The sequence below is a fragment of the Neolamprologus brichardi genome, chromosome 15, assembly GCF_056152115.1.
Source record: "Neolamprologus brichardi isolate AB-2024 chromosome 15, ASM5615211v1, whole genome shotgun sequence".
Taxonomy (NCBI): domain Eukaryota; kingdom Metazoa; phylum Chordata; class Actinopteri; order Cichliformes; family Cichlidae; genus Neolamprologus; species Neolamprologus brichardi.
Genome location: NC_142118.1, coordinates 37,840,142 through 37,854,306, shown reverse-complemented (window position 1 = coordinate 37,854,306; position 14,165 = coordinate 37,840,142). Strand labels below are relative to the sequence as shown.

Genomic DNA, 14,165 nt, shown 5'->3' with positions numbered 1-14,165 from the left:
TACAGGCGTACTTGGTATTAGAGTTGTTTAAATTTGTGGAATCAAGTAATACTGGATGGCATTGGAAGGAAGATTAAAGACGCTTTAGGATAAGAGAAGCAGAATGCTTATTTTGTGCCTCTGATTGAACTTGAAAAAAGATGGCAACATAGGTGCACGGTGAAGAGTGAAAAGGGGGAATTTTGTTGTGAGTTAGTGTCTGTGCAACAAAGCAGCACCTGCACAAACATGCCTTTATTGAGACTTCTCAATAAATAAGCTTGTAGAATGCAAATGCCATGAAATGTAAGATTATAGAAGCCTCTGCTGACGAGATAATGTACATGTGTTAGTCTTTGATGGTACACAAACGCGTTCTCACTAGAGTTATCTGACCCAGCTGTGTCAAGGACGCACTACTGTGTGCGCCCCGAGCCTCAGACATCCGCTCTGTGGTCGTTTGAAGCGATCTATCTGCACTCTGTGTTTATGCACGAGAGTGTGCTTATGTGCTGTGTTATGATGGTTCGGTTGGCATGACAAAAACACATCACATTAACAGATGTCTGACACATGTTGACTTGTTTACTATGGTTTTGGTGATTGAGTCAATTTGATTTATGAAGCTGAAATGATTAATACAATCACAGATGAGTAGACATTTATGCTACAAGTTCCTTTCTTGATTGAAACGTAGCATTAAACATGCACAGCTCCAACGTCTCCATCAGGTCTTGAATGATAAAAAGTCAAACAATGTCTGTAAAGTATGCATATTATACACAAAGACAGACTTAAATGAAGACATTGATCTGACACATGTAAAATGTAGCCAATTGTGTTTATTGTTATCATTTTATTATCATCTCTATCATCAGAAAAGAGAGAGGGGAGAGAAAGCCCCAACGATCATATGACCCCCTATGAACAAGCACTTTGGCGACAGTGGGAAGGAAAAACTCCCTTTTAACAGGAAGAAACCTCCAGCAGAACCAGGCTCAGGGAGGGGCGGCCATCTGCTGCGACCGGTTGGGGAGGGGCAAGGAAAACAGGATAAAGACATGCTGTGGAAGAGAGCCAGAGGTTAATAACAAGTATGATTCAGTACAGAGAGGTCTACTAAACATAGTGGGTGAAGAAGAAACACCCAGTGCATCATGGGAATCCCCCGGCAGCCTAATGCTGGGCATACACTGTGCGCTTTTTGGCCCATTTTGAGCCGATTTTTCAGTCGTGCGTCCCGAGTTTGGCCTTAATCGTGTGTCGTGCATCGTCTACATGGGGTAACGAGAAGCGATTAACGCCTCACAACCAGCTCCCGATCATCAATCGTTTGCTCGTAAGAAAATCAAACCTGTTTAAAATCCTGTCGGCCGTCCTGAGGGTGTCACCGCAGCGTCTCACACTGCCCACGCGCAAACGCAGAAACGAGAGTGAAAAGACGGAGTAGAACGGCGGTGCGGCGTGTGATCTGGACACAAGCGATGGAGGCACAAACTTCTCACCCCTCTAAGTCAATCAGTTTGAGCAGGAGCTGAATAACGCGACTTGCACAGTGTATGCCCAGCTTATTGCAGCATGGAGGATTCAGGGTCACCTGAGTAGGCCATCAGCCTACTAAAAGGATACTGAAGAAACCCGTCGAAATAGTGTTAGTCTTCATCACTGCTGCTGGTGGACTCATTTGAACACCTCCGAAATTTGCAAACAGGCAAGTATTCCTCTTCTTCCTCAAAGTCCTCTCGGGAACGCTTCCTCGAGCCTCCAGCTTCATGGTTGTCAAGCTCTTCGTGTGCATCTTCAAAAAGTCCATCACTGCTGCTCTCAGAGTGATCGTACACAGCTGAGCTGGTCCCCGAATCAGAGTTTGCAAGCCTGGATTTTTTGCTATTACGCTCTTCTTCGTCTGCATCTTCCTCTCTGGACCTTTTCATGGATCCACCAGGGTGCGGTTCTTCTTCTGTTACCTGCTGATTGATGTCCTCATTGGCAATATTACCAACATGAGGACAGCCCTCGCTATCAGTGTCACAAGCAGAGAAGAAGTCAGAGTCGTCATCAGAAAACTCCTCGCTCCATCTGATTCTTTTGTTTGGTTCCACGTCTTCTTCATCCATCTCTCTAGACCTCCTCCTGGATACACCTGGCTGAGGGTCCTCTTCTGGGATGTACTGGTGAACATCCACACAGTCTTCAAATGCCTCATCAGAATCCTCATTTTCAATGCCACCAACAATAACAGCATTATGATCCTCATGCTGTTCATTGTTGTCAGCATTGGCATTATTGTCCCTCACATTCATATTGTGAATGTTGACATTATTGTCATTGGCATTGTGAAGGTAATCATCATGTTGTTCCACTAATACATCTATTAGCTCATCCAGCCTCCAAAAAGTATCATTGAGAAGAAAATAAAGATCAAACAGGAAGCCCCGGAGTCCACCGATGGGTTCGAAAGCTGGTCCATTAACTGGTCTATTAACTGGTTCATTAGCAGGTTCCTGATCTCCACTTGCAAACCTTTGTGGGTTAACCTGTCGGCCTGCAAGATCATTTAATCTTTTAATTAGCATTCATAACTATCTGCTGAAAATCTGTTTTTCATCAATTTCAAGACTGAGCACATGTGCTTACCGTTACGGTTATTTTGTGATCCATCTCCTCTTCCACTCATTTTGACTACAAGGAGCACAAAACAACAATGATCAGTAAACCTCAACTCAGAGTGTTCAGAGAATTTGCTTTTTTTGTGATGACTTTAGGCTGCGTCCGAACGTACACGGCTATGTTTGAAAACGCACGTTTTCCTTTTTCGTTTAAAAAAAATCCAGTCCACATGTGCAGTTTTGAGAAAATATCTCCTTCCACGTGTAAACGCTAAAAACAAAGTGAAACGCTGTCAAGAACACGCCAAATCTTATCCGTGTAGAAATGTTGGCCAATCAGAAGTCTAGAAGCCTGGGTGGGAAAACCTCACAAAACCTTACGTACTTCTGAAAAGTCTTTTTCTGGAAAAGCAGCTAATTTTGTGTTACTTTCACGTGCCTTCATCGTTTCAAATGTTAAAAACTAAAGACAGCATTTTGGCTGGAACAGACTCACAACTTTGGAATGGACAAAATGCATACAGCAAACATAAATGTCATTTTTTAAATTACATTTATTCCAAACCGACGTCAGGATTTGGGTTGTGAGAGCGTCTGTGTTGAATGTAGAAGCCACGTTTGATGCGCACTCTGATGCCTCTGTGTGGCACAGTAACTGTGTGTGTATATGTCAGCGTGTAAAAACTGCAGAAACTAAGATTAACAGACACAGTATGTTGTCCACATCCGCCATTGTAGAAATTGATCTCATGTAAACACTAACGTGGCCACAGCGTGGCGTCAACAGCGGCGCACGCTTTTGACATTGCCTGAGTAAATGTCCGTTTTGCTCGTCCACACCTAAACAGAAAAACGTTGTTTTCAAAAATCTCCACCCCGGCAGGAGTTTTTAAAAATCTCACCTTTCAGTGACTCAATCTGCTGTTTAGGTGTGGACGAAGCTGCGCTTTCAAAAACAGCCGTGTACATGATGCCAACAGGCTGAACGAACTGATTAGAAAGGCTGGTTCTGTCCTGGGGGTCAGACTTGAGAACCTGGAGGAGGTGTCTGAGAGGAGAATGCTAAAAAAGCTTGTTTCTATCATGGACAACCCCTCCCACACCATGCATGCCCCCATGATGGACCATCGGAGCAAACGCAGCAAAAGACTCATTGCCCCGAAATGCAGAACTGACCGCCACAGTAAATCCTTTGTGCCGGTGGCAATAAGACTGTATAACTCTTCCTCACTCTGTAGGTGATTTTCCTGAGACGATTACCAATGTTATTCTGTTCCCTTCCAGACCGTGCAATATTACCCAACAGTACCTTATTGAATATGTGTTTCATCCCCCATCATACGCTTCTACTTCCTTTATTCTATTGCACAATACTATGTCACTTTCTAGAATCGCCTGCACTGATAGTTCAGTTATTTATTCACCAGGATATAGTTATATATATTACTTCGTTAGAGTTATCTGATACTATGTCTTGCACTATCCTACTGTATATTACTGTACACTACTATTCTTATTGTATATATTGTATATCTTATATCTTATTCATCTGTTCCTCTGTCTCTCCTGCTGCTTTGAGCATGTACAATGATAAATAAAGTTATTCTTATTCTTACATGTGGATGCAGACTCAGTTTCTCAGAAATTCGAATAGTTTGTTTGAGAATAAAACTTAAGTCTTCTCCATTTTCCTAAATGAACAAAATAATCTCAGGAATAATCGTGTTAAAAAGAGCTTCTGTCACTCAGATATGATTAAGAACATTTTCTCATTTATGTGTAATTTGTCAAATATTACATCAGCTGACAAATAGTTAAGTCTTCATTTGTTTTCTTGAATAATAGATCCACATCATCCTCTCTATGATGGAAAATATAGTCTAGTCTTGCACAATGTAAAGTACATAAATACTGTCCTGGCAGGCAGGAAAATCAGGCTTTATATTTAAGTAAATGATCTTAAGTTTATAAACTGAAATTTGAGCTTACTTTAGTCCTTGGTAAATTACAGAGCAGTTAATCCTCAGGGAAACGTCGAAATGTCACTAAATAGTGGTTTGCTTTCATACGGTTGCAGTGTCTCTTCAGTTTTGTGTTCATATGCTGATGTTTTCATTCAAAACATGCTTAAATGCTGTGATGTCACTTTAGCAGCAAAGACTGTGGAATGTGCAGAGATTCTTTTTACATCAAGTTGTTTGCTCAGAGTTTGATATCGTTTAAATGGAGACAAAAAAACAGACAGAAGTGAATCTAAAAGACTAAAGCAGTCAATGTGTTATTATTTTTTATTTATTCTAATAGTTCCTGTAAGGTTCTACTCTAAGAGATTCATCTTGGCCTTCATGCAGGATTAAAGCTCAATAACACACAAAATATAAAACATTTCTTTATGGTTGTTAGGCAAAGTTATCAAACATATATCCACTAATATGGTCTCATTCTTGCTCTGCTCCCTAATTTTTCCCTGGAGGCATCGCTATGGCAACAAAACAACATGTTCCAAACAACAACAACCGAGCTGTTTCCAGAGCGTAATATTTAACATGTCTTTGTTATAAACTTTATTTGTACAAATCTGTGATGTTGATGTGCACAACGTGGGATTTAGACCTCAGAGGGTTAATCAACAAATAAATTTCTGCTCATGACGGTGCAGATTTCTGACATGTTGTGTACTTTAAGCATTTAACAATTTGATTGTTTTCTAATAAAAACTGTGTGAAACTCAAGTTAGACCTGTGTTTGTAAATGAACCGCCCCATGTTGTGTAGCTTTCTGGATTTTATACTTATTGGGCTACATATTAATTTATTATACAGGCTATACAGTAGATAAAATCTAAACTCACATGTTTTATGTAACTAAAGTGTTTAATCATGTGGGCTACAGACAATAATCAAGTTATGGACTATATTAATATGAGAAACGTGCATACTTACTGCATTTGAATCATTTTAACCATATGTAACCACCTGCATGTCATGGTCCCGGGACTTCTACCTGGTTTTTTGTGTGTCTTGTATTGTTGTTGTTTGATGTCAGTTTTAGGGTCCCTAGGTTGTTCTGTTAAGATGTTGCTTATTTGATTTCCCCTCGTGACTTTACCCCCTGTGTGCCCCCTCTGTGTATCTGCCAGTCCCCATGTCTCGTTTCTCCTCCTTGTGTTTTATTCCATGTTTTCCCCAGCCCGCTATGACTGTGTTCTCTTCCAATCTGGTCTGCGTCTCTGTGTGCTTCCTGTTTTACTTTGACAGTCTCCCGTCAGTGTTGTGTTACTCCTGCCGTGTCTCGTTATGATTATCAGTGTCACCTGTGCTCCCCGTGTGCTCCCACTTCCCTCGTTAACCCTCTGTGTATTTATGTCCACGTCTCCTACATTTCCTACATAATAGAGCTATAATAAATGTTTGTTTGGCTTTTTTTAAGTACAGAAATCAGCTGCTAAAATAATTGTATTGACTTTTGGTGTTGGGAATGCTTTACAGTCTGTTCTGTAGGAATGCTGAATTAATATATTGACTGTCTGGCCCCTTCTGGCTACTTAATAGTTGCTGAAGGAGATTTTGTTCATCCCCAGCTGATCTCATCCATATTTATATAAAATCTAGCATACTCCACACCACACAAAGTCAGAAGCCAGTTAAAATCTGTACATGGTACCTGAGGCAGTGCTGCACTGACCAGTTGTTTCTGGCTATTTGCTGGTTCAGCCTGCCTATCACTGCAACTCTTGGCTCTTATTGGTCAGGCTGATGGCATGCTCACTCAGCACAATATGAAACAGAAGAGGACAACAATAGAAACATTAGTGCTGTTAGTCTGCTCCATTATAGCTGCAGCGGTATGAAAACTTTTCATTGTCACTCACTCACTAGTTTTCACCTTCCCAGTTTATCACCCTCTATTTTCAGCATACCCCCTATGTAGCACTATATGGTGTGTGTGTGTGTGTCGGTGTGTGTGTGTGTATTGTAAAGACTTGATTCCCACAGTCCACGTCAGGGTTTTAAAATGTGTTGCTGTCTCCATCCAGCATTAAAGCTGCAGTGAAATTTCCTTCAATGAAATTTTGGCTCAAAGAAAAACAGTGTTGTTATTGTCAATCTCCAATTAAAATTTGGAATTTATTGTAAAGTGTAATTAAACCAAGGCAGACTTGTCTTCACCTTATATCATCACATAATGTATAATGTGTATGTGTTAGTCCCCATAGGGAAATTACTCCTCTGCATTTAACCCATTCACCCAGTGAAGCAGTGGGCAGCCACCAATGCAGTGCCCGGGGAGCAGCGTGTAGGGACGCTACCTTGAGGGGTACCTCAGGGTAGCTGTTCAGTGGAGTCGAACCCCCGACCTTCCGATCATGGGGCAACCACTCTACCTACTGAGCTATCCCTGCCCATTCCCATGTTATCACGGTGTATCCATATAAATGGACCACCCTGTAGAGCTGTATATTCCTTGAAAATTTATGAATTTCTTTAAAATGCTTTTCCTTATTTAATTTTTTCTATCAGGTCTCTTTTAGCTATTATGGCTTTGATGCATCCAGTTTTCTTGTCAAAATCTAACTGTTTCCCCCTCTCTTCAATTTAACTTTTGTGTGTCTCCAGTATTTATTTCTGCAAAAATGATGGTTAGAATAATTTGAGGTATCACTTTAAAATGTTGCCTTCTATCTCATCCTAAAACCATCCCATATCTGTATGCCATTTCTGATTCATATCCACTGGGACTTCGTATGAAGGTAAGGGTGCAAACAGGCATTTATTTGGTGTAATTATTTTAATGAGGATTTGTTTCTGTGATAATTACAATGCTTTTCTTACTTTTCTTGGCAAGTTATGTTCTGTTTTAATATTCAATGACCCACTTTCACCCCACCCCCAGTAATTTGCTGTCTTGTGACCCCGTGATAATGCATTATGTACAAGTTAAATATAAGAGTTAGATCAGGTTACACAAAGGTATTTCAAACCCTGATTCCAAGTTTTCCCTATTATTTTTTTTATTTATATCAGTCACTTAATCAGAAATTTTGCATGTCACGAGTAGAATCAAGCCACTAAGAGTCCAACTTTAATGAACTGACTCTTCACTCTAAACAGACATCATTTTAAAAGTTTTGAAGACTGTTGATGACACACTTAATAGCCCACTTTCACCCCACGGTATCATTCATTTTTTATTTTTAAACAGCTGAATGCACAACAAATAACAAAACAACCAAGAGTCCACCTTCTGCTGATTAGAGTGAATCGACTCTATACAGGTGCAGACCTGACAGACGTTGTTGGTCTTTTATTTTTATTTCTAAACCACACCTTCGGCTTTTACATGCCTACAAATATCTCAAAGTCTCATAACACAATTACCTACAGGTGGCTTCCACATTAGCATCTGCTGTACACTGTTCTTTCTACAGCAAAAAATGTAAACTTCAAATCTGAGCAAGCACCTAGCATGCTGCCACGGGAAAATGAAATTCACAGAGAAACCCCGGATCTCCCCACTAAAATGACCGCTGCAGCACCGGGCAAACCTCCACCAGCCCTACTCCTGCTAAACATGTGAAAATAGATTTAAGAGCGACAGGACTTAGTGCCGCTGAATCTTTGTTTTTATTTATTTTTTGCTGTGTTTTACTTGCATCTATTTAAAACAGTGAGTGTGAAAATAAAACATTATTTTATTTTATATGCTGGAATATGCAGAAAATAGATGTAAATGTTAAGCATATTTCTTCTGTGATTACTTTCTTGGACAAGTAATTAGTAACTAATTACCTTTTTCAAGTAACTTGACCAACACTGATGGGCAACTTTGACAGGCAGAAAATCAACCCTCTCAGACCCACTTTCAGTTAAAATGTTGACATGTGTATAAATTGAATAAAGCAGCATGTCTTAAAGCCAATTAACCCATACCTAGTAAAATCAAGATAAATCATTACATGTTAGTGAGCACAGACTTGTTGAAAATGCAGAGGAGCTGGTTGTGAACTGAGCTGAAACACAACATACTGATATTCACTGTTAAGCTTTGAGTGGAAAAAGACAGAAAAACAACATGCAGATCCTGGAATAATGGGAGCTTCCATCTTTAAAGGACTGAAGAGGAAGAAGTTTACAAGGAATCATTTAGAACAGTTTAAAACATCAACTGATTGAATCCATGAATCTGAAAACGTGTTTCTGAGTGTAAGAGACAGACATGTACAGACTGAACTATCTGTCCAACAGTCAGAGTGTTTCTCTAACAGGAGGACACTCTTTACACTCAACTCAGCACAGGGACACTGACGAACCAGAAAAGAGGTAACCAGTGTAGCTGTACCCTAATCGAAACCCAGGATAAAGAGGTTCAGTGAATGTGGTGTTGAAGGTGTGGAGGTGGATCAGAGTGTCAGAGGAGACGCTGTAGAAGGACAGAGTGCCAGCAGGACAGTCCACATACACTGCTACTCTGTTAGAGACAGAGGAGGAGGAGGAGGAGGAGGAGGAGGAGGAGGAGGAGGAGGAGGAGGAGGAGATGGGAATAAGAATTTGCTTCTTATTGTGCCTGACACAATGAGGACCATCAGCAGAGCACTCCAGACTCCAGGACTGATCATTACACCCAAACAAACAGTAATTAATATCTAGTAGCTCTCCTTTCCTTCTGATTCTTTTGTAGCTCACTGATATATCAACTTTTCCTCTCCACTCGACCTCCCAGTAACAGCGACCAGTCAGACCATTTCTACACAGCAGCTGATACCAATCAAATCTGTCTGGATGATCAGGATATGACTGATACTCCTCCGCACGTGTCACCTTCCTGTTGTCGTCAGACAGTTTGAGTTCTCTGTTCACTGTGTTTGTGTCGATTGTGAGTTGACAGGAATCTGATAGAGAGAACAAACACAATCCAGCTGCAGTTACAGATCCATCATCTGTTCATTGATTGACACTTTGATGATGACTCCTGACATCAGAGATGTGAATGAGTGATGTGACAGTTTGAAGATGGTTGAATGTGTGCTGTTTTGTTTTCATGAATCACATTAAAAACACACTTACACTTCCTCAGACCTGGTCTCAACCATTGGCGCCCAGCAGGCTCCACCCTGAAAGGAGAAGGGGGGTCAGACCAGTACAGTCTCTTTCAGCATGCATACATGGACATTACATGGCTCTCATACACATACTGTTAGACACTGATAAAGGAACAGTCCAACATTTTCACAAATACACTTCAAGCTGGGCAATATGGGAAAGTATTTGTATATTTTAAATACAATTTTATATCAATAAAATCACTATTTCTGTCGATTTAAGTGGTTCCTTTTTTTGCTGAGTGAGATGGTAAGTTGAATTTAAAAAGCACTGAAAAATATTATGAAGTTACATCAATAACATACGTACAGTATAGGTGTATATATAAAGAGGTAAAATCTTATTTCATACCAGTCTCAGTTCCATATAAATATGTCTTAATGCATGATCACTCATGCAGGAAAGGAAATCCCAGAAAATGTATTCTATTCATCTGTTAATCTAGACCAGGGTTATCAAACTCATTTTACACTGCGGGCCACATACAGCCCACTTTGATCTTAAGCAGGCTGGAACACTGAAACTCCCCTTTCTGTCGGTGTAAAGAAGTAAAATATTTAACTCTTTTTCTGCATGTTAAAGATAAAGCTGTTGTGCCAAAGAAAAATCTGTAAGCATGACTCTTTGGACTTAAATTGTAAGAAATAAATGTGTAGTTTACTTCTAGTAGTTCTGGTAGCTTATGGCCCAGACTGTCTTTTTGTTTGTTGTTTTTGTTGTTGTTGTTGTTGTTGTCGGTTTTTTTTTTTAAAACTAGTAATTAAAAAAAAAATTATAGTAGAAAGTGGAAAAACATAAGCTGTTGTGTTTCTCATGATGTTACAGAGGTTTTATTAGAAACGTAGCTAAGTGTTTTGCAATTAGGCAAAAATTGTTAAAGTTTATATTTCTTAGGTACTGAATAGCAGAAGTTAGGCTTTCTTGTAAGATGTCATTTTTTCGGGAAAAAACCCAAAAAACAGTGGCCGACACAACGGTAGACTGGTGCGTAATAAGCAAGCAAGTAAGAAAATAGAGATTTTTAATGGGAAACTCGAGCTGTGAAGGAAGTGCAGTTTATTACAGTGGAAGCAAGACAGCCAAGGTAAGAGGGAATTCATGACTATATTTATCAAACCTGAAGTGTAGTTTTAATCTTTTGCTGCTGGTTCAGTGAATTTTGGTTGGAAAATGACAAAATCTGCAGTTTTTGAATCTGTGAGATTTCGCCTTTCTGCACCCGATGGGCGTGTCCTGTATGTGGGATCCACAATTTGTGTTTAAGTCTTTTTGCGGAATCTGTTTAACTGCTCTTTAATCGTTTGCTGTTTTAGCTTTTTGGTCACCATTGTAATGGTTTTATGAGCTTTTAGCTGAAATTCTGACATTTTGGTATTAACCACATATGTCTACGGTGGAGCAACAAAGTATTTAGTCAGCCGCCAATTATGCAAGTTCTCCCACTTAAAAAGATGAGAGAGGCCTGTAACTGTCATCATAGGTATGATGGAAAGGGTTCACAATTTGTCTCTCAACTATGAGAGACAAATTGAGAACCCTTTCCAGAAAATCACATTTTTATCTTAACTTTTATCTTATCTTTTATCTTATCTTTTTATCATTTTTGCGTTGATCTCAATACTTTGTTATGCACCCTTTGTTGGCAGTAACAGAGGTGAAATTTTTCTGTAAGTCTTCCAAAGGTTTTCACACACTGTTGCTGGTATTTTGGCCCATTACTCCGTGCAGATCTCCTCTAGAGCAGTGATGTTTTGGGGCTTTCAACTCCCTCCAAAGATTTTCTATTGGGTTGAGATCTGGAGACTGGCTAGGCCACTCCAGGACCTTGAAATGCTTCTTTCCTTCATTACCCTGGTGGTGTGTTTGGGATCATTGTCATGCTGAAAGACCCAGCCACGTTTAATCTTCAATGCCCTTGCTGATGGAAGGAGGTTTTCGCTCAAAATCTGAATACATGGCTCCATTCATTCTTTCCTTTACACGGATCAGCCATCCTGATCGTTTTTGCGGAAAAACAGCCTCAAAGCATGATGTTTCCACCCCCATGCTTCACAGTAGGTATGGTGTTCTTTGGATGCAACTCAGCATTCTTGCTCCTCCAAACACGACAAGTAGAGTTTTTACCACAACGTTCTATTTTGGTTTCATCTGACCATATGACATTCTCTCAATCCTCTTCTGGAGCATCCAAATGATCTCTAGCAAACTTCAGATGGGCCTGGAGATGTACTGGCTTCAGCAGGGGGACACGTCTGGCACTGCAGGATTTGAGTGTGTTACTGATGGTAGCCTTTGTTACTTTGGTCCCAGCTCTCTCTCTGCATTCACTAGGTCCCCCCCTGTGTTTCTGAGATTTTTGCTCACCATTCTTGTGATCATTTTGACCCCACAGGGTGAGATCTTGCGTGGAGCCCCAGATCGAGGGAAACTATTAGTGGTCTTCTTTATCTTCCATTTTCTAATGATTGCTCCCACAGTTGATTTCTTCACACCAAGCTGCTTACCTATTGCAGATTCAGTCTTCCCAGCCTGGGGCAGGTCTATAATTTTGTTTCTGGTGTCCTTTTGACAGCTCTTTGGTCTTGGCCATAGTGGAGTTTGGAGTGTGACTGTTTGAGGTTGTGGACAGGTGTCTTTTATACTGATAACAAGTTCAAACAGGTTCCATTAATACAGGTAACGAGTGGAGGACAGAGGAGCCTCTTGCAGAAGAAGTTACAGGTCTGTGAGAGCCAGAAATCTTGCTAGTTTGTAGGTCACCAAATACTTATTTTCCACCATAATTTGCAAATAAATTCTTTAAAAATCAGACAATGCGATTTTCTGGATTTTTTTTTCTAATTTTGTCTCTCATAGTTGAGGTATACCTATGATGAAAATTACAGGCCTCATCTTTTCAAGTGGGAGAACTTGCACAATTGGTGGCTGACTAAATACTTTTTTGCCCCACTGTATAAATAACCAATCTGGCGGTACACCACATTAAACTAAATGTTCTTCCTTGGGGGCATTGGGATTCAAACCATCAAAATGTATTGTGGGAGATGTAGTTTATGGTCAATGTGCACTTTTAACCAGCATGCAGTAAACGTATTTTCAGACAATCATGCAGAAGCTCTCGCAGGCCACATAAAATGACATGGCGGGCCACATGTGGCCCACAGGTCTTGAGTTTGACACATGCAATCTAGATGTTGTCTTTCCACTGAAAATACTGTGTCTCACAGAATCATCTTTCTTGGATTCCAAATAAATACTGTATATATTAATATAAATAAAATAAAGTCTCAAAAACTATACTTGCACACCAACATGCTCTTTTATTTCAAATAAGGTCTCAATTACTTATTGTCAGCAGATCAGAAATGCGACCCTCACATCTCCAGTCAGCAGATGATGAGTTGCTGTTCCAGGATAACTGGGTTTTTTTTATGTTTAACAGGTTACATTTGTTTACCACTCTCTCCGTGTTCCATATGCTGCATGTGCAGTATACAGCACATCATTGTCAAAGAATTGCCGCCTCTGTCTGGGTCAGTGTGTCATATGGTTTGACAAAATGTTGAAGTAAGGGGTCATTGAGTTAAGGGGGTTATTGGCAAGTTTGATGGTGTAGTGATGGGAGACCTCAACAAGAATCTCAGCAATTATTGAGTATGGTGGCACACCACTGTTATACATTTCAGTCATTAGTTTTCTCTGACAGCTTAGTTCAAAACAGCCTTTAAGGTAATATTTTTTTTAAAAAGCTATTTTTTTCAAGAACTTTAACACTCCAGACTCTGGACAGTGAAGAGGATCTAGTAAATTGCAGTAAATTGCAACTTTATTATTTATTTTATTTATTACTTTTGAGCGCATTGTTATGGGGAACCAAATAAGCCACAGACTCCTTCCAAAAGCAAAGATACTCTGTTCACCATTAAAAGATGTCCTGTGGACTCTCCTGAAGCAGCCTTTCTGTATACCAGTGACATAGTGGACATTTTGATGTCTACTGATTAAAAAACTAAACAAACAAAAAATGTCCATGTTTGACACATGCCTGTCCCTCCACAAAAAGTTTCAGGCTCAGAGAGTCAGTAAAATTCCTCAAAAAGACAATGACCCAGCTCTTGGAAGAAAATAAATAAATAAAAGAAACTGCTATCGATGCAGCATGACAAGACCTGCAGCATGACAGAAAACCTAGTGTTGACAGGCATCCTGGTAAAGGCAGAGTAAGACCCGGAAACAAAGGGGACTGCCTTTGCCTTTGTCTACTGCCTGTGACTGAAGTGACCAGATGAACAGCGACTGAGACCAATTGTGCACAAATCTGAACATTTCAAACAAATATAACTGGTGAAGAGCCATGGCCTCCACTGAGAAAAAAAGATTTCACCATCAATGACCAGTTTCCCAGGGATATCCTGGAGCAATTCAAGGACCTGTTTTTGGTCTGGAAAAGGTTTATTGAAGGAAGCTCCTGAATTGT

At 40.1% G+C, this 14,165-nt stretch overlaps 2 protein-coding genes across 3 annotated transcripts in view; both read right to left on the bottom strand.

Annotated features, from left to right (window-relative positions):
• Positions 1–815: 815 nt before the first annotated feature.
• LOC148098639 (uncharacterized) lies at positions 816–4,695 on the bottom strand. Of its 2 annotated transcripts, none has more exons than XM_087852845.1 (3): positions 4,578–4,695; positions 2,617–2,661; positions 816–2,524 (listed from the first exon to the last, which is right to left on the bottom strand). In XM_087852845.1, exons 2-3 carry the CDS (start codon positions 2,654–2,656, stop codon positions 1,632–1,634), a joined length of 933 nt encoding a protein of 310 aa, XP_087708971.1. In that variant the 5' UTR covers positions 2,657–2,661; positions 4,578–4,695; the 3' UTR covers positions 816–1,631. The 2 variants fall into 2 exon arrangements, with proteins under 2 accessions (XP_087708971.1, XP_087708969.1); XM_087852843.1 differs by lacking the exon at positions 4,578–4,695 and adding an exon at positions 3,491–3,908.
• Positions 4,696–7,363: 2,668 nt separating this feature from the next.
• LOC102788625 (uncharacterized) overlaps positions 7,364–14,165 on the bottom strand; it is a 43,683-nt gene continuing 36,881 nt past the window's right edge. Inside the window, exons 17-18 of the mRNA XM_087852858.1 lie at positions 9,653–9,699; positions 7,364–9,477 (exon numbers count right to left, since the gene is read on the bottom strand). Coding sequence (XP_087708984.1) covers positions 8,876–9,477; positions 9,653–9,699 — 649 coding nt within the window. The 3' untranslated portion in view covers positions 7,364–8,875. The remainder of the gene's footprint in view (positions 9,478–9,652; positions 9,700–14,165) is intronic.

Bases quoted from the DNA above. Each gene is read 5' to 3' on its own strand.
- LOC148098639 (XM_087852843.1), bottom strand. From the start codon at position 3,557: ATGTACACGGCTGTTTTTGAAAGCGCAGCTTCGTCCACACCTAAACAG. The intron at 2,662-3,490 runs GTGAGATTTTTA...TGCTCCTTGTAG, and splicing joins GCAGATTGAGTCACTGAAAG to TCAAAATGAGTGGAAGAGGA. The intron at 2,525-2,616 runs GTAAGCACATGT...ATGATCTTGCAG, and splicing joins ATCACAAAATAACCGTAACG to GCCGACAGGTTAACCCACAA.